General features: G+C 45.2%; 1 protein-coding gene across 1 annotated transcript; it reads right to left on the reverse strand.

Annotated features, from left to right (window-relative positions):
* Window positions 1-431: 431 nt before the first annotated feature.
* LOC124870148 (zinc finger protein 12-like) lies at window positions 432-13,637 on the reverse strand. Its single transcript, XM_047368673.1, has 4 exons — window positions 12,841-13,637; window positions 9,678-10,815; window positions 8,120-8,181; window positions 432-4,727 (listed from the first exon to the last, which is right to left on the reverse strand). Exons 1-4 carry the CDS (start codon window positions 12,998-13,000, stop codon window positions 2,620-2,622), a joined length of 3,468 nt encoding a protein of 1,155 aa, XP_047224629.1. The 5' UTR covers window positions 13,001-13,637; the 3' UTR covers window positions 432-2,619.
* Between the last annotated feature and the right edge of the window lie 6,930 nt (window positions 13,638-20,567).

A 20,567-nucleotide genomic window follows, 5' to 3' on the forward strand; every position in this document is an offset into this window, starting at 1 on the left:
CATTTCTTTGTTTCCTGATTCTGACCCGAGACGTTATGAGATGGACTGGAACATGTGGGAAAAGGAGCTGGATTGTTCTGGACCATTAGTCTGGACTATTTAGTCAACATGTTGGGATATTAATGCTAGAAGGCAGATGGTGTAGCTGACCCAAACCCAGGTCCGGTTCTAGGGATGCATATATGAGGGGGAGGCAGAGATGTGAAGGGGGGACCATCATGCGTACACATTGTTAGTGTTTTCTCTATGGGACTGAAGTAAACTGTGAAGTGATGTGCAATATGCCAGACTGGACTGGTTTCCCCCCAGTTGGGCTTCTTTTGAACATTTTGAGCTGGAAAAAAATAGCTTTGGGCGCATTCTGTTTATAACCAAAGGAAACAGTGAGACAGAACAGCTCAGTATTAACATACAGTGAAGCACACACCTCAGAACGTGTAATAAAGGTTTTATTTACAGATAGAAAGATCATTACGACGGTCTAATCAAAGTAAAGTGAGTTGTTTACCATAAGCTAACACATTTACATAGCTTAAAAAATATGAAGGACACATTTAAACTCACCTTCAGGGCTCAACAGAACATCTTTGGCATCAAAATGAAATAATAATAATAATAACTTTCTTTTAACTAGACAACAATCCTCTGACTCAGGGGACCCAAACTCTGGTCCACAAGTAGCTCTGCTTCAGCACACCTGGATCAATTAACTGGGTCATTAGCAGGACTCTCTAGAACCAGACTACAGAGAAAGAATTTCCACCAGTGTGTTGGGCCAGAAGGTTTCAGAACATCGGCCCAGAAGGTTTCAGAACATCGGCCCATGAGGATCGGCTTAAATGATCCAATCACATAAAGATGCAAAACCCGTTTCTGCAGCATTTTCAGGTGTTTCAGACAGGCAGCTCTTAAATGGAGCTACACTGCAGAACATGATGGCAGAAACCAACATTTTATCATTTTAATTATATTTCTGAATATAAAACGTTGTTCTGATCCGACTGAAAACTAGAATCTGTTTAAGATTTTCTTTCTTTTCTCGTGTCAAAAAAACATTTATTTAATTAAGGAGTAACTAGTATGTTTGTTAGCTGGACCCTTCTGATCAACAGTAGGGTCCAATAGAACCATTTTCTATATTCCTGTTTATTTCTGTCCAAAATTCTATTCCTGACCCGGTTTATATTCCTGAACTGAAATGTTTCAACACCTCCTGATCTGAACCAGAGACATTTCAACAGTTTAATAGAAAATGAGGCCAAATGTTTCTGGAAAAACTGTATTTGTAAAATCAATGTGTTTTAAAGAGTCCATCACAGATTTGATGAAATTTCTTCCTTGTAAGAGAGAAAAGTGACGCATGGGTTTAAATCTGAGTAAAGAAAGTGTCGTTTTCTGTAAAACTCTTGATTTAAATCCAACACTGCATCAGTTTTACATGCTTTACGGTTCTGTCCCATCAAACGGATCCACCAATAAGGATGTTCCGGATGCTGCTCCAGTTTGGGTTTTTTCCTCCCAGCAGGAGTTTCTGCCGGGGAATCAGTTTGTTCCCACACAGAAATCATTTGGATTGTTCTGGAAAGTTCATTATTTGTTCGAATAAATTCAGAAATTCCACAATATTTTGGAGATTATTCTGATGTTGATTCTGTAACTCTGAAGCTATCTTGGTCTAGATTATCAGCCATCCAGAACAGGAGAATCCTAAATCCTTTAATAGAAACCCAAATGGACTTTCTTTCTTCATAGAGGTTCGGTTTCACCTCTCATCCAATAGGCTCCTTTGGTTCTCAGGAAGTCCAGTTGCTCCTATTGAAGCACTCAGGGTCTATGAAATCCCAGAGCCCTACGTTAGCTGGTCAAGGACAATCTAGAGCCGGGTCGGAACCGGGCCAGGAATCCTTTCTGAACCGGTTCTATTCAGGAGCATCAAACAAAAATGCCAATACAGCTCAGCTCCCGTAGCTGTTCTTCTTCTGCGCTGCTTTGGTAGTTCTTCTTCTATGGTTGTATTGTACTGTCTGCTGGAAAAGTTCAGAATGAAGAAGGGAAGATTCATTTTGAGGTTGAAGGAAATATCTGGAGATGTACGACCCACCGTCTCATTATAAGAACCATGGCTGGAGATCCAGTTCTCTGCCGAGGAACCGAGGTTCACTCAAGATACAAAGAAGGAACGCTGAGCTGATGAACTGAAGTTTATTCAGGGATTCACATGGTGAACATTTTATGGAATAATAACTTAAGTCTAGTGTAGTAATTGATTTATTGAAGTGTCTTATGGCTATGCCACCTGCTGGCAGAAATAGATAACTACATTTAGCTAAAATCTAGAGAAATAGCAACCGGTCCCGTTTTGCTCTTACATGCTCTTCTTCCAGCTGAAACATTTCCCGGTGTCTCACAGAACCAGTAATCCTGACAGGTCAAACCATGTTTAACGAAGCAGTTTGATGGAAACCCAGCAGAGAAGTTAGTGGATGCAACCAGAAACATCTACCCTCCAGCTCCGAGCTGTTTTTCCAAACAACGTGTGAAAGATAAACCTCCAACAAAACCCAGCGGTTAAAAGGGTAAAAACATTCCCTTCCACGGTTAGATCCACTTTCCATCCGTTCAGGAAGGAGGAACCTTCCTGTGTGTGTGAACCTGCATGTGTTTCATCAGACTGCCGCTCTGATTAAAACGTTTTCCACACGCTGAACAAGAAAACGGCTTCTCTCCAGTGTGGGTCCTCACATGAATTTGCAGAACGCCGTACTGAGTGAAATTTTTACCGCATGTTCTGCACTGAAAAGGCCTCTCCCCTGTGTGGGTTCTCATGTGAACGACCAAGCTGCTGTTCCTGGAAAAACTCTGCCCGCATGTTTCACAGGAGAAGGGCTTCTCGCCTGTGTGAGTTCTGGTGTGAAGACTCAGCTGGCTGCTGTTGGTGAAACCTTTTCCACACGTGACGCATAAATACGGCCTCTCTCCTGTGTGGGTTCTCATGTGAACGTTTAAACTACCAAGCTGGGTGAAGTTTTTCCCACACGTTGTACAGGAGTATTTCTCCCCTGTGTGGGTTCTCTTATGAACATTTAAATAGGACGGATCGCGGAAGCTTTTCCCACACGTCTCACACTTGAACGGCCTCTCTGCCGTGTGGGTTTGTCTGTGAACCTTTAGACTAAAACTTCTACAGAAGCCTTTTCCACACGTTTCACAGAAAAACGGCCAGTCGCCAGCGTGGGTTCTCCTGTGAACGTCCAGCTGGAAGCGGTTACTGAACCCTTTCCCGCAGGTCTCACATGAAAACGGCCAGTCGCCCGTGTGGAACCTCATGTGGACGTTTAAACTGCGGATCCGGGTGAAGACCTTTCCGCAGGTCTTGCATGAAAACGAGTTTTCGCCCGTGTGTGTTCTCCGGTGAACGTGGAAATGGCTGCTATACCTGAAGCTTTTCCCACACGTCTCACAGGTGAACGGCCTCTCACCTGTGTGGATTCTCATGTGGACCTTTAAGCCGCTGGGCTGCGTGAAGCTTTTTCCACACGTGTTGCAAGCATACGGCTTCACGCCTGAGTGGATTCCCTGATGCTCGACCAAACTGTGCTCGTATTTAAAGACTTTTCCACAGACGTCACACTTTACAGGCGTATCCGGGTCAGGCTGGGCCGGACTCTCAGACACAGGACAGCTGGTTCCTTCCTGTCTTTGGACCTGAGCTTCAGCACCAGATTGGCAGTAAAGATGATCAATGTTCGGTTCTGAATCTCTGAAGCTACTTTTCTGAGAAGACCAGGAGTCCATGAAGGCATCAGTTGAGTGGTTCACTAACAGCTGCTGTATCTGCTGACTGCTGTGGATCAGGAAGGACAGCAGCTGAGGTTCTTCGTGCTCGTCTTCAAACTGTGAATGTTCTGGTTCTCCACAGACTGCTACAATTCCTTCAGGTTCTGGTTCCTCCTGTTCTGCTACAATTCCTTCAGGTTCTGGTTCCGTGTGTTCCTTTTTAATACATGAAGGTTCTACTACACCCTGTTCCTCCTTAATGTCTGAAAGTTCTAGTTGTCCATGTTCTTCTTTAATAAGTAGATGTTCTACTTCCTCTTGATCTGTTCCTAAACCTGCAGATTCTGGTTCCCCCGGTTCCTTTGTAATATTTGAAAGCTCCAGTTCCTCCTTAATGCATAAAAGTTCTAAGTTATTCTGTTCCTCCACAATGTGTGAAGGTTCTGGTTCCTCCTGTTCCTCTTTAATCAGTGAAGGTTCTGGTTCCTCCTGTTCCTCTTTAATCAGTGAAGGTTCTGGTTCCTCCTGTTCCTCTTTAATCAGTGAAGGTTCTGGTTCCTCCTGTTCCTCTTTAATCAGTGAAGGTTCTGGTTCCTCCTGTTCCTCTTTAATCAGTGAAGGTTCTGGTTCCTCCTGTTCCTCTTTAATCAGTGAAGGTTCTGGTTCCTCCTGTTCATCCTGGCTGGGTGACTGTTGTAGTTCCTCTTTAATCTGTGTACGTTCCAGTTGTCCCTGATCTGCTTCATACCCCGTAGGTTCTGGTTCCTCTTTAATACGTGTAAGCTCTGGTTCCTCTGTAGTGTGTGAAGGTTGTGGTTCCACCGGTTCCTCTTTTATACGAGGGTATTTGAGTTCCCCCTGGTCCAGAGCAGAGTTCCTCTTCAGGTTCCAGAGCTGCTGCTCAGAAAGATCCTCCTCTTCTTTCTTCCAAACATGTTGATTCAGAACGTCTGAAGGAACAAAGCAAAACAAGAAATCTGTAACTTGTTGAATGTGAACCTCTGACTTTTGCTCAGTAAAATATTTCAGAAATAAGAAATATTTTTTTCTTCCTGGAATTTTGTTGAATCCCTGAAAGAAAAACGATTTTAATTCAGATCAGTTTCACTGTTTCTGCTACAGAACGGATGATGTTCTGGTTTCTGTCAGGGCTGCACCGTGGAGCAGGAAGAAGGTTCTGGGTTTGAATCCCGGTCGGGATCCTCCTGCATGGAGTTTAGATGTTCTAACTGTGCATGTGTGGCTTCTCCTGCTTCCTCTCACAGTCCATAAAGATAACTGTTAGGTTAACTGGTCTTTCTAAATTATCCTTAGATGTAACAGTAACTTTTTCAAAGTTTAAATAAATACATTTATTAACTGTAATGTTGATATGAAATAGAATCCGTTTTTTTTTTTATCATGATCTTGAGATAAAGCAACAACATCTGACTGCAGGCAGTTAGAGAACAGAAAGGAAAACTCTTCCAGCTCATAAAGTTGGTGGAAAATATTTGGAAACTTATCTGAATACTAACTTTTCAACGTTTACAGTGACGTGTCTCTTCGAACCGACGTGAGTCACGTGTTCTCTGTCTGAGACACCGAGAGGCAACAGCACCTACAGCAGCCAGAAGGAACTTCTCGTCAGGAATAAACAGAACGAAGAGCTGCTGCTTCCAAGATCCAGGCTCATTTCAACTCTGTTGACCCACAAAGTTTGTGGAAGTGAAGCAGGTTCATCACTAACTACAAGAAGACACCAGCACCTCCCCACTCCTTCTCTCATCTCTTCGACCGAGGACTCCCTAGAAGTCAGCAGAACAACTGCAGAGGTGAACAGAACAAAGACGGCTTAAGAACCAGGACTGGGTTCTATAAGATGTTCAGAGTCATGCTTGTAGCAGTGATCTCAGCTTTGTGTCTCGTTGTTTTCAACTCTTTCACCGTAAAAGGCCGTGAGAGGCTGGTGATGGGGGGCAGGAGTGGACCATTAAATGTAGCCGAGGATTCTCAGCAGTTCTGGTGAAACCGGTCCACGACGAGACCCACTTTGCTGTGGCACACCACGCCCCCTGTCTCTAAACATGCTTTTAAGCTGAGTTATTTACTAAACTGCCACTCATCAACATTTCACCCAGAAAATCATAGCAGCTTTATCCAAGCAAGCTCCACATGTATGAACTAATCCATTAATTATTTTTATTTAATTCAAACTGGGTCGGGGGCTGCTGCCTTTCTGTGGTGGAGTATCCAGTCCTTACAGGGAACCATAAACTCACACCTAAACGGCTCCACCAATTAACTGCAGGTTCTAGGACTGCAGCAGGAGGCCAGAGTACCTGGAGAGAACCCACACATTCCCAGGGAGACTATGATGCACTGCCTGCACCAAGTTCCCAGGCCTGGATTTAAAACCAGGCAACATAGGTCTACATGTTCAGCCTAATTTCTGCCCATCTGACCCGGTTCTCTGGCTGCTGGTTCATCCCAGGAACCCAACTGAGATAAACTGATCCGGCCTCATTAAACCACGAGATTTCAAACGTTCATTTAAGGCTCTAATTATGTTCAAATATTAAAGCTGTGTTACACCAACGGTGTGTTGGTGAGTTCTACGGCACTACATGTAAACCTGACGGGTAGCCAGCTATTTCCGATAGAAATGGACCGTTTTGGTTCCGACCGAGGCCCAGGAACCTGGAGTCCGTACAGCCGAAAAAAAAAAAAACACATATTTCTCTCTTTAAAAACTCTGAAAAGGATTTTCACTCAGTTAAGGTACATCTTCTGAGCTGAATAAGGCCTCCGTGGTAACATACCGACTCTCTGAGGCGATATTTCAGGTTTCCAGCAGATTTCCTGCGTTCGGCGCTGATCCTCCATCTCTTCTTCTAACCAGAAGATCTTGATTCAATTCCCGAACTCTCTCTGCTGCGAAAATTAACACATTGTTACTGAAACATTCAGCCGAGATACAACACAGCTGTGTTCCAGCTGAGTCCTCACCAGCTGCTGCTGTTTACTTCCGCTGGGTGTCACACTGAAAGCAGTTGATTGGTCTATTTACCGCCCCCTGCTGGACTGGGGTGGAACAGCAGCCTGGCAGCAGAACCAAACTCGCTTCTCTGTCTAAACTTTGGCCACTTATAATTTACTGTAAAAGTTACTTGTAGTCGTCGAAGTACTTAAGAGTCTTTTTAATACACTGGAATAACCAGTTGAGTGCATTGGCTACAATTTCAGAAGTTATATGTCAAATCTATTGTATCCAAAAGACCAAATAACCTTTTAGTATGAAGATCTTGCGAGTAGTGTAAAAATGAAAACACCTGAGCAGGAAGCAAACCCAATAATATTAGTGACCTGGAGGACTGGGCCATGATTCCTCCTAAAAGCTGCCAGAATCTGGTGTCTGGATATGAATGATGTAGCTGCAGGTCATAACAGCAACAGCTGCTCTACTGAGAACATCAGATGATTGACATGAGTCTGAGACCGTAGCGGCCGTTACAAGTTTGCATTCATTTTGCACGACTTTGTGTTCATTTAAATGTGACAATAACATTCCCAATAATGTCACCTATTAACCTACAATATGAAGAAATCCAAATAATGGTTGAAATTAAATTTAAATGACAAAATCATATTTTGATTATGTCCAAAGCATAATATTCAGACACAGATAAAGGCAGCAATACAACATAAAGATCTCTTATAAAAACTATTACATTTTTTAGAGAACTGTATAAAAAAATAAAAAATGCACAAAAGAGGCATGAAAATAAAACGTCAGGATCGGGTAAATCTGACCAAAGTTATCACAAGAATGATTCTTCCTTCTGGGATCATCTTCAGGTTAATGGTGGTAGAACTTGTTGAGGGAAATAAACGGAAGATTTTACTGGAGCAGTTTTTTAACACAAATGCAGAATTTAAAAACATGCATAATTAGAAGGTCGCCGATGTTTATGGGCTCGTCAGAACTTCAGTTTAATGACTGGAGATGACAAACCCGGCTCGCTGAATCAATGGGTTCAGCAGGTAGAGGTCACAGCTTGGTTCAGGTAGAGAAGGTCCAATCGGAGACACTACTAGTCAGTCATGATACTCCACTGCAGCTGAGACATGTGGAAGCATCATCTTAATGACAGCCTCGGTCTGCTGGTTGTTGAACAATCCAAGATGTCCCATCAGAACCTCAATGTCTTCATAAAGGAAATAAAATCGAACTTTCTCCTTCCTGCAGCTGTGTGGGTTTGTGCTCTGCAGCCTCCACACCGTTAGCTGTGGCTTTTCACTTTAATAACACGATGACAGTTACAAGCATCGACTGAACTGAAAGAATCAGTCCAGGAAGCACCTGTGGTCTTCATCTGGGAGAGAAACATCTCAAACCCTGAACTCAGAGCTGATCCATCAACTCTGAGGAAGAAGGAGACGATAATAATGAAGAGATAACAGAAAACATGTTGCAAAAAGTATTTTAAATTGGCAGAATATGATGATTACACAATTATAGAAATGATTCAATCAGTTCCTAAACAATGAAACATAAGCTGCTATTTTATGGGTCCAAACTGAAAGCCAATAAATTGACTTTCTGACGTGTCCGACTTGCTAAAACGGGCCTTGGATGACAGGTCTGAGCTCATAAGCCGTTTGCTACGGATGTATCATTAGAACTACAAATCAGAACAATCTGGACTCTGCACAAGAACCAAGTGGCGTCATTTTCATGAAACTGAACCCAAATAGGACTGAAGTGGTTTTTATTGGACCTGTTGGTCTACCTTAAACCAAAAAAAGAACAAACTGGTTTCTGATGACCCGTCAGGAGTCGATGCTCCTGACAGCAGCCGGGTCCATACATCCCAGCTGCTGTCAGAGAACGTCTAGGAGATGTTTGGACCTGACAGCAGCTGGGTCCAAACATCTCCAAGATGTTCTCTGACAGCAGCTGAGAAGCTGAATGAAATCCTACATTGATACAATCATAAAATCCTGTTCTGATTCTGTCTGGAAAACGTAGAGTGAGGCAGAATTCTGTATAAGACGGGTTTCATCCTCCAAGTTGCTGTATGCGCCGTGTCTCCCTTCCCAGCAAGCAGCAGGAGACGGGTGAACCTCTGATGCAGGGTGTCTCTGTCCCTTTAAGCCAGGCTCCAGTCATTGGCTGGCTCTGGCTGCGGAGCGTCTGATTGGTCCTTAACGAGGCTGCTTAGAACAGTTCTTCATTGTTTTTAACATCAGAACCGATCTATAGTGTTGAAGTTCTTCAAGTGAGCAGATGATAATCAGAACTCTAGATGTTAGTTATCAACTGCAGCAGCGGAGAGGGGAGAGGCAGAGACAGACTGGCCGCATGTGAACCAGAAATAAACCACCAGTCATCAGTTCTTTCACATCATAAATCATCTCTGAAGTGACTAATGTGTGTATTTATGACTTGATGCAGAAGAAACAACTGATTCTACTACATCCTGTTTCAATCACATTTATTTGAGAAGTTAATGTGAATATTTTAACAAAAATTAGTCATTTTAAAGTTACAATTAGTCATATCTCATTTTAACTAAAAACTGTCACTGAAAGATTATTTCCTTCGGCTGAACTTTTTACATAACTTTATACACATAACTCTGACTTTAACAAGCTAGATTGTTTCTATTTTTATTTAATGGGAAAAATGAACTTTTCTGGTGAAATTAATTAATTAATCATTTGATATTATCATTTATTCTAAAAAATAAAAATAATGTAAAATTATTAGCTGCAGCAAGAATAAGAAGAAACATTGGAAAAGGTGAAGACCCCGAACCTGACCCTTAACTTCTAAACCAGGAGAAACCAGATTCTGGGGGAGAAACCGGATCCAGATGAGACGGAGGACCTAAAATCAGCCGACAGTCACTTTCTACCTTTCATCTGTGTGACTTCTCATGTGAACGTTTAAATTTCCACTTTGAATGAAACTTTTTCCACATTTCCCACATGTAAACGGCCTCTCCCCTGTGTGGGTTCTCATGTGAACTTTCAAATAACTTCTACTAATACAAGCCTTCCCACACATGTCGCATAGATACGGCCTCTCGCCTGTGTGTGTGATCATGTGGACTTTTAACGTCGAGTTCTTGGAGAAACTTTTTCCACAGGTCTTACAGGAATACAGCTTCTCACCTGTGTGGATTCTCATGTGGGCATTCAGAAACCACCTGTCTGAGAAACTTTTCCCACACGTTTCGCACGAACATCGCCCCTCACCTGTGTGAATCCTCATGTGGGCGTTTAAACTTCGCTTCTGAATGAAGCTTTTTCCACATGTTTCACATGAAAATGCCCGTTCACCTGTGTGGGTTCCCCTGTGACAAATCAGATTAGCACAACTGATGAAACTTTTCCCACATATCTCACATGAATAAGGCCTCTCGCCCGTGTGGGTTCTCATGTGGGCATTTAAACCACCGACTTGTGTGTAGCTTTTCCCACACGTCTCACAGGAGAAAGGCCTCTCACCTGTGTGGGTTCTCATGTGGGCTCTTAAATGAGAACCTTGAGTGAACCTTTTGAAACATATGGAACACGTGTGAGCCTTCACACCTGAGTGAATTCTCTGATGACGGTATAAACTATACTTACATTTAAAACCTTTTAAACAAACATCACAGGTTACACAAGCATCTGTGACAGAATCGGACCGACTCTCTGACACAGGAGAGTAGCTTTCTTCCTGATCTCGGTTCTGATCATCAGAATCCTGAGAGTAAAGCTGCTCACTGCTCGGTCCTGCTTCACCAAAGTCTATTTCTTGATAAGTGGGAGTCTCCATGAAGGTAAGAGTTTCCTCCTTCAAGACAAACTCCTCTACCTCCAGACAGAGTTCCTCCTCTTCTTCTTTAACGCGTAGCGGTTCTGGCTCCTCTTTAATCTGTCGATGTTCCAGCACCTCCTGGTTAACTTTAAGATTTAAGGGTTCTGGTTCTTCCTGGTTTACACTGGGTGGCCTCTGCTGCTCATTGAGAACTTCCTCTTGATTGCTACCATGCTGCTTTAGGAGGTCTGGAGGGACAAGGAACACAACAGATCATTAATTGGTGAGAATCATTCGTCAGCACTGTTCAGGTCGCACATTTTTTGGGGATTCTTTTAATAACTTGATAGAAGAAAAGAACAAAGCAAACTTAAACAAATTGAGCTTAAAGCTCCTAATAAAACACAACAACCTAAAATGTTTGATTAAAGCACAAGCAGGCAAGGTTCTCTGTCCCTAAACTGTAAAACCGTCTAGAGTCATTTTGCTCACATGTCATTCTGCCTAAAAACAAACCCAAAGGAAACAGAAAGAGAGCTGTGGACCTCGACTGGTCTGGTCCATCCATTGGTCCAACATCCAGATGCCTGAAGGTTCAACATTCATCTGCAGGAACAAAACAGCATGGGGACGTCCAGCCAATATACTCTCCAGGAAGAAGATGGATTCTGTGTCCCAGGGATGACCGTGTTCAGATCTGAAATGTGTGGATCAACCCAGAATAAAAGCTAGTAACCTCTGGAAGATGCTGCTGAAGCTGATGAAACGAGTCCTGTGCAAACATGGACTGAAAGGCCACTCTGACGGGAAGAAGACCCCAAAAGGTAACAAAGAAAGCAAGATTACAGTTAGCTAATTATTCTGGGCCATAATGACCATGGTTACATTTTAATGAAACAATGTAAGCCAGCAAACCTCAGAACTGTGGCCAACAGGAAGTACAGGGGTGGCAGCATCATGCTGTGGGGGGGGGGGTTCTCCAGGAGGAAGTGGTGCACATTACAAAATAGATGACATCATGAGGAAAGAAGGTTATGTGGAAATATTGAAGCTACATCTCAGGACATCAGCCAGGAAGTTAAAGCTTGGGAACAAATGGGTCTCCCAAACGGACAGCGATCCAAATCACAGCACCAGCTTAATCACAAAGCTGCTTAAAGACGAGTCAATGTTCTGGAGTCTTCCCCACAAAGCCCTGATCTCAATCCAATAGAAAATCAGTGAGCAAAGGCTGAAGAGGGGCGTGTGAGTAAGGAGCCTGACCCAGTTATCCATGTTCTGTCAGCAGGAATGGGTCAGCAAAATAACCTAAGAAACTTGTGGAGGGATAACCAAAACGATTTAAAAGGTAATTCTAGCCAACGCTAAGCAGATGTAACATTCTGGATTTAAAAAAATCATAAACGTCCCTCTGTGTCCCACAGTAACACTCGTTATGATCAGGACCATCTGCAGATGTTAGCTTGTAATTCAGAAAGCCATTAAAGGCCTTCTCCCACTGATCAGATGGGCTAATCTGAATCTGGATCTGGAGAAAAACTTTTTAACAGGTTAAAATGATCCAACACCGCCTGAATTATTATTCTATAATTATTAGAAAATATCCAAAACATGTCAAACCTGAACTGAAGTGGTGCTAAACAAACATCCCTTAAAGCAGCTTGGGATCCAGTTAATTTCCAGTCTATATGTGGAAGAATAAATATTATTATACTGGACATCGCTGTGGCACGCAGGCATGATAAGTATCTGTCTCTCCAATTTAAAAAAAATATATATAGCTCAAATTAGAGCTAAACAAATTGCTGATGGTATGACAGATAGAAATATGTCCTCTCCCTAAACATACATCTATAAGCAGAGTATTATGGTGCTGACAGGTATACCTGCTGCGCTGCAAAGATCACCATGCTGTCCGTTGATTTTTCACAGCTCCAGCTGCATGGTTGTGATTATTGGATCAGTTTGTTGGTTTCTGGCCTTGATGCTGGACTCTCTAATATCTATCAATGTAAACAACAATCCGCAGCTGTCATAGATAATCAACGCGTTGTCTTTCTGGATCACGTTGGATCAGGCCCAGTTTTCAACAGTATATTAGATTTTTAAGTAAAGCTGCTCTGAGGTTTCTATGGATTCCTTAAAATATTTTCTTAGCAGCCAAAACGGAAGCTGAGACTCTGTGCTAAATTTAAGGTTGTAAAATTCAAGCTGCTATGAAGCAAAGAGACTGAGACCAGTTTGGAAACCTACAGCTCTGTGTAATTTCTTACCGGTTCTGGTCGTGTTTATCTGGGGTTTCCAGCAGGTTCCCAGCAGTCTGACGTCCTCCTCGTAGCGGACGATGGTTTTCTCAACCTCTGAGAAGATTTCTTCAGCAGCAGCAGTTAGTCGCTCTCTGATAAACTCTCTCAGATGCTGAACTGAAGACATTGTTACTGAAACTACTGAAATATTCAGCTGAGATACGAAAACACAACCGTCTTCCAGCTGAGTCCAAACAAGCTGCTGCTGGAGCCTTTAGTTTTACTTCCGCTGGACGTCACACTGAGACAAAGCAGCTGATTGGTCCGTTTTCCGCCCCCTGCTGGACTGGAGTAGAACAGCAAGGAAAAACAGACCAAATGATGGAAACTTTTAACATACGGTTGTGTATCTGTCCGACTGCCTTTACCTGATGGGTTTTAAGCTGCAGTTAAATAATATTCATCACTATTGCGTCTTCTCTGTATCTTGTCTCCACTGACTCTAAACAACAGCGCCATCTTCAGGTTGTTAATAAAAGCAGTTTTCCTAGCATCTGCAGCCCAATAACAGATAACAGTCTGTTTCTAAATTCAACTCCAAGATAAAATTGTTTGTGGAAACATGGATGTTTTTAGTGTTTCTGCATCATGTGAGGCAGATTTTTTGCATCTGTTGTCAGATTCAAAAACAATTAAATCATTCAGGAGCTTGAGCTGAGCTGTCAATCAGCAGCAGCAGTTTTATATGTGGGTTGGAGGGATCAAACTCTGTTTAATTATGTTAGTGCTCGTTGTCTTCCGTTTTATCCGGGACCGGGTCAAGGGGTCAGCAGACTCAGCAGAGACACCCAGACACCTCCTCCAGGGGGAGCCCAAGGCGTTCCCAGGCCAGCCGAGAGATAGTCCCTCCAGGGTGTCCTGGGCCTCCTCCCGAGGAAGGCGTCCAAGAGGCGTCCGGTATAGATGCCCGAGCCACCCCAACTGGCTCCCCTCGATGTGGAGGACCAGCGGCTCTACTCCGAGCCCCTCCCGGATGGCCAAGCTCCTCACCCTATCTCTAAGGGAGTGCCCGGCCACCCTACGGAGGTTCATTTCAGCCTCTTGTATCCGGGATCTCGTTCTTTCGGTCATGACCCAAAGTTTATGGCCATAGGTGAGGGTAGGAACGCAGACCAACCGGTAAATCGAGAGCTTTGCTTTTTGGCTCAGCTCTCTTCACCACAACGGACCGGCACAGTGACCCCATTACTGCGGCAGCCGCACCGATCCGTCTGTCGATCTCCCGCTCCGTTCTTTCCTCACTTGTGAACAAGACCCCGAGATACTTAAACTCCTCCACTCAAGGCAGGAACTCCCCTCCAACCTGAAGAGGACAAGCCACCATTTTCTGGTTGAGTACCATGGCCTCGGACTTGGAGGAGCTGATCTTCATCCCAGCCGCTTCACACTCGACTGCAAACCGCCCTTGCGCATGCTGTAGGTCTTGGCTAGAGGGAGCCAGCAGGACCACGTCATCTGCAAAAACAGGAGATGAAATCCACTGGTCCCCAAACCAGACCCCTCCGGCCCTTGGCTGCGTCCATAAAAGTTATGAACAGGACCAGTGACAAAGGGAAGCCCCGCCGGAGTCCAACATGCACCGTTAACAGGTCCAACTTAGTGCTGTCAATGCGGACCAAACTCCTGCTCCGTTTGTACAGAGACCAAATGGCCCCTGATAAAGGGCCTCCGATTCCATACTCCTGGAGCACCCCCCACAGGGACACAGTCGAATGCCATCTCCAGGTCCACAAAACGCATGTGGACCGGTTGGGCAAACTCCCATGAACCCTCAAGTGCCCTGCAGAGGGTATAGTGCTGGTCCAGTGTTCCACACTGCTGCTCCTGAAGCCGAGGTTCGACGATCAGCCGGACTCTCCTCTCCAATACCCTGGCGTAGGCCTTACCAGGGAGGCCGAGGAGTGAGATCCCCCTATAGTTAGAACACACCCTTCTGTCACCCTTCTTATGAAAGGGGACCATCACCCCAGTCTGCCAGTCCAAAGACACTGTCCCCGACTGCCACGCAATGTTGAAGAGGCGTGTCAACCATGACAGCCCCACAACATCCAGAGACTTGAGGTACTCAGGGCGGATCTCATCCACCCCCTAAGCCCTGCTAATGCTGAGCTTTTTAACCACCTCGGTGACTTCAGCCTAGGTGATGAAAGAGTCCAACCCTGAGTCCCCAGCCTCTGTTTCCACCAGGGAATGCGTGATGGCAGGATTGAGGAGATCCTCGAAGTACTCCTTCCGCAGCCCGATAATGTTCCCATTTGAGGTCAGCAGCCTCCCACCCCGACTGTAAACAGTGTTGGCGAAGCACTGCTTCCCCCTCCTGAGGTTCCAGGCGGTTTGCCAGAATCGCTTCGAGGCCAACCGGTAGTCCTTCTCCATGCCCTCACCGAACTCCTCCCAGGTCCGAGTTTTTGCCTCTGCCACAGCCCGGGTCGCAGCACGCTTGGCCTCACGGTACCCGTCAGCTGCCTCAGGAGTCCCACAAGCCAACCACAGCCGATAGGACTCCTTCTTCAGCTTGACAGCGTCTCTTACTGCCGGTGTCCACCATCAAGTTCAGGTATTACCGGCGTGACAGGCACCACAGACCTTACGGCCGCAGCTACAGGCAGCAGCATTGACAATAGATGCGGAGAACATGGTCCACTCGGACTCTATGTCTCCAACATCCCCCGGGATCTGGTCAAAGCTCTCCCGGAGATGGCAGTTGAATACATCCCTGGCCGAAGGCTCTGCCAGACGTTCCCAGCAAACCGTCACTATGCGCTTTGGCCGGCCAAGTCTGTCCGGCTTTCTCCTCCTCCAGCGGACCCAACCCTCCACCAGGTGGTGATTAGTGGACAGCTCAGCCCCTTTCTCCAGATGTCACTGTCATTTCCCACGTGGGCATTGAAGTACCCCAGCAGAATAATGGAGTCCCCGGGAGGAGCTCTATCCAGCAACCCCAACAGGGACGCCAAGAAGGCCGGGTACTCCGCACTACCACTCAGCCCGTAGGCCGAAATGACAATCAGAGACCTGTCCCCAACCCGAAGGCGCAGGGATGCGTCCCTCTCATCCACTGGGGTAAACCCCAACACAAGACGGCTGAGCTGGGGGGCAACAAGCCAGCCCACCCCAGCCCGCCGCCTCTCCCCGTGGGCCACTCCAGAGTAGAAGAGTCCAACCCCTCTCAAGGAGATGGGTTCCAGAGCCCACACTGTGCGTGGAGGCGAGCCAGACTATTTCTAGTCGATATCTCTCGACCTCCCGCAGAAGCTCGGGCTCCTTCCCCCCAGCGAGGTGACATTCCACGTCCTTAGAGCCAGCCTAAGCGTCTGGGGATCGGGCCGTTGAGGTCTCCACCTTCGTCCGTTGCCCAATCCTCTTTGCACCGGTCCCTCAAAGTTCGCCCTGCAGGTGGTGGGCCCACTGGGGGATGGCCTCGTGTCTCTCGTTTGGGCTTGGCCCGGCCGGGTCCCGCGAGGAGCAACCCAGTCACCAGGCGCTCTCCGAGTCCGAGCCCAGGCGTGGCTCAAGGGTGGGACCCCGGCTACGCCGTACCGGGCAACATCACGGGCCTCGATGTTTTGGTCCTCATGAGGGTGTCTTGATTATGTATGTATGATTATGTGTCTTGTAATTATGTAATTATGTTTGAATTGTCTGAATTCATATCCGTCTCATTTTAATACTACTAAGGTTTACTAATCTGGAGTAACAAAAAGAAGATGGTCTGAATATTATATAAGAATATTTCTTTTCACAAACAACATTCAATAAAACATTTTCTATTTAATTTCACATATATAACACAGAACCCGCCCCTTTTCGGCTTAGAGATCCAGAAAATCTCTCGGAACTGTACATTATATGTTTTCATATCTTGTACATCAGCTTCTGTCTTTGCTTATAGATGAAACTTCTGTGATTTTGGATCAATCTAACATTCAGGAGTCATTATGGTATGTCAATATGCTTCTCAGAACCCCGCTCCTGTTTCTAGAGGTTTGTTGGGTTTTTATGCAGTGGCCCTCACACAGCTACACACGATAAAATATATAAAAAAAAAAAAGAAACCTTGATAGATGACTTCAGATCTTTAATATTCTGTTTAATGTGACATATATATCTCATAATACAACTGAGAAACATGCAAATTAATTAAAATATAAAAACAAAGCAAAGAAAAACAACAGTTGGTCTGTGTGCACACCGTTAAACCAACACCTTCAGGTTAAATATCAGCACTCCGTCTTCTTTGGGTGGAGTCTGTCTGCATCCCCCATCTCCACATGGATCCTTTCCATGTCTCAGCAGGTTCAACAAAACATCAGACTAGTTCCAGCTAAAGCCAAACAGGTGAGGTCCTGATACAGTCAGAAACTATAACGAAGCATCGTGAAACCATGTGAGTACAACGAGAAGTAATCTCTACGTCTGCTGATGGGTGATCTTTGGACACTTCACAATTAGATTACAACTCGGGAAGCTACGATGTGATTAAACTGACGACAGACGGCCCCCTACTACGCCCCACCAGCCCCTCCATAAAGAAACAGATTAGGTACCGAAGACAAAATAAATGCTTTAAAATGTTGCGCTTTTAACTGACGGTAAATGCTTATGGACCGCTGACCTTCTCCACAAGACCTCATCTGGAACTAAAACTACTATTAGGTCCGTTTATTCGGTACCGACAACAAATGTTGTCTGAAGGCACTTTAAAGACAAGCAGGTCCGGTTTATATACATAACATATTTTCAATTCAATCAAACAGATGTATTTAAAGTCAATAACATAAAATCAAACTGGATCATAAACAGTTTATTATTCTAAGATGAAAAATGTTTTCTATCTGAGGGAACAAAGAAGACTGCATCAAGTCACTGACCTTGCAGCTTCCTCCTCCCGAACAAACATGGCGACACTGGACTGCATCCTTCTTAGCTTATGCTCCTTTTCCATCAGTACCTACTCTACTCGCCTCGGTTCGGTTCGGGTCGGGTTGGCTCTACACGGTTTGGTTCGTTTTCCATTACAACTGAGTACTGGACCTTGCTGATAAAACGATAGCAATATGTATCTCGATATCATTTTTTCTCAATAGACATATGACAAACGATTGATATAGACCTTTAATATACAGATAAAATGAATAGCCAATGATAATTGGAGTTGACCAATCATGTGGCTGGAATAGAGCCACTCAAAATAACGATGAGGCAGACATCACAGTAGCAGCCAGACGGGCTAACGGCGAATGTTTGTGCAGCTGTAGCCTCTAACTTCAGGCAACAGGTAAGACATCACTGACAAAAGAGAAAATAATGAGTTCCCCGAAAGACGAAAACGTGGAAAACCCAGCGAACGACATCGTTGACTAGAAGGGTCCGAGCAGTTCAGTCGTCCAAAGGTAATTTGCCGATTTAAAGGCGGACAAAAAAACACAAAAACTAAGTAGCGTACACTATAAGTCACATCGAGTGCATTTTCCCACAGTCGGGGAATCCCACAAATCTGTTTTACCAGAACCAGTTCCACACACTGGAGCACGCAGAACGTAAAACTTTACAATCACAGATGAGAGCGAGTGCTAAGCCCCTGCCGCCTCTCCACCCCCCTCCCTGAAAACAACGCCTGTACGGCGGCAACAACCGACCAACGAGTCGGCTTTCTCATGCCTTATGATAAAACAATCGAAGCGACACAGAGACGGTGGCGCTACAGAGCGCTGTCTGCTAAAACCAGCCGCCACAGAGACAGTTTCTTCCAGCAGACTTCCAGAACAACACCAGACATACTTGGACTGGTCTCACATTAGATTATTGTAAAGTCAACTGTGTTTATATGTACATTTAAAAAGATGTTTTTATTTCCATTTATTTATATATATATATATAAAATCTTCACTAAGAGTCAAATTCCATGTTTGTGTGCACATATTTGGCAATAAAGATGATTCTGATTCCATTTACCCAAAACAGTTGAATAATAATAAGAATTTAGACTTTATTGATCTCACAGTTTAGAAATCATCCTCTGCATTTAACCCATCCCCTTAAGGAGCACTCAGTTGGGATTCGAACCAGGGAACTTGTGGCTCTCTAACCACTATGCCACCACTCCCCCACATTATTTGAACATTATTCACTGACATTTTCAACTTTTGAAAATCAAAGATAAGCTCCTGATATCTTGAAATCTCACTAAACAGTCCCAGGGAACGTGAAAGACTGAGAAAAACAGTGATTTGATATCGACATCGACTGAACTGAAACATATTATCGTTAGAGGATTTCTTTCCATATCAACCAGACCTACTGAGGCGGCTCCACAGTCTGAAAAACTAATGTGATTTTATTATGCGACAGAAACACAACAACAACTTGACTGCTGCTCTACGGCTGCTGATCAGATCGGAAGAAGATCCAGCGATGGTTGCAGTTACTCTGGATCAGTACCAGGCTGAAGGGTACAAGCTAGAGGACGTGTAAAGGCAAGCTAACGAACAGTTGAAACCCTGAGTTTCATCCTCCGGCACCTGGACTCCACAGGAACCTATGCCAGGATCCTGTTTGTGGATTTCAGCTCTGCCTTCAACACCATCGTCCCAGTTCTGCTACAGGAGAAGCTCTCCCAGCTGAGTGTGCCCGACTCCACCTGCAGGTGGATCACTGACTTCCTGTCTGACAGGAAGCAGCGCGTGAGGCTGGGGAAGCACGTCTCTGACTCCCTGACCATCAGCACCGTGTTTTCTCTCCTCTGTTCTTCTCCCTGTACACCAACAGCTGCACCTCCAGTCACCAGTCTGTCAAGCTTCTGAAGTTTGCGGACGACACCACCCTGATCGGACTCATCTCTGATGGTGACGAGTCCGCGTATAGATGGGAGGTGGACCATCTGTTGGACTGGTGCAGCCAGAACAACCTTGAGCTCAACGGTCTAAGGACAGTGGAGATGGTTGTGGACTTCAGGCAGAACCCAGCCCCACCTGCCCCCATCACCCTCTGTGACTCCACAATTGACACTGTGGAATCTTTCCGCTTCCTGGGAACCATCATCTCCCAGGATCTCAAGTGGGAGCCAAACATCAGCTCCCTCATCAAGAAAGCCCAGCAGAGGATGTTCTTCCTGCGGCAGCTGAAGAAATTCAACCTGCCAAAGACTATGATGGTGCACTTCTACACAGCCATCATTGAGTCCATCCTCACCTCCTCCATCACCATCTGGTACGCCGCTGCTACAGCCAAGGATAAGGGCAGGCTGCAGCGTGTCATTCGGTCTGCTGAGAAGGTGATTGGCTGCAGTCTACTGTCGCTCCAGGAACTGTACACCTCCAGGACCCTGAAGCGGGCAGGGAAGATTCTGGCTGATCCCTCCCACCCCGGTCACAGACTCTTTGAAACTCTCCCCTCTGGCAGGAGGCTGCGGTCCATCCGGACCAAAACCTCACGCCACAAGAACAGTTTTTTCCCATCTGCACCAGCCTGGTTAACAAAGCCCGGAAACCACCCTGACACTCCCCCTTTCCCCCACACCCCCCCTTTTTTTGCTGACAGGACACCTGTAACCTGTAACTCTATGCGTTACATTAACGCTCAGCTTGGACTCCTGCTTTACTTGCACAATGATCACCTGCACTGTTGTATTGCTCTTGCATCTTATACTGCTCTATATTTACTCTCACTCACTTAAAACTGTGCACATATATTTA

Source organism: Girardinichthys multiradiatus, chromosome 6 (assembly GCF_021462225.1).
Source record: "Girardinichthys multiradiatus isolate DD_20200921_A chromosome 6, DD_fGirMul_XY1, whole genome shotgun sequence".
In the NCBI taxonomy this organism is placed as follows: domain Eukaryota; kingdom Metazoa; phylum Chordata; class Actinopteri; order Cyprinodontiformes; family Goodeidae; genus Girardinichthys; species Girardinichthys multiradiatus.

Excerpts from the sequence above, each read along its gene's own strand:
- LOC124870148 (XM_047368673.1), bottom strand. The coding sequence starts at position 13,000 with ATGTCTTCAGTTCAGCATCTGAGAGAGTTTATCAGAGAGCGACTAACT. Across the intron at positions 8,182-9,677 it reads AGAAGTCACACAGATGAAAG|AGTTGATGGATCAGCTCTGA; the intron begins GTAGAAAGTGAC and ends CTTCTTCCTCAG. Across the intron at positions 4,728-8,119 it reads CTCCCAGATGAAGACCACAG|ACGTTCTGAATCAACATGTT; the intron begins GTGCTTCCTGGA and ends TTGTTCCTTCAG.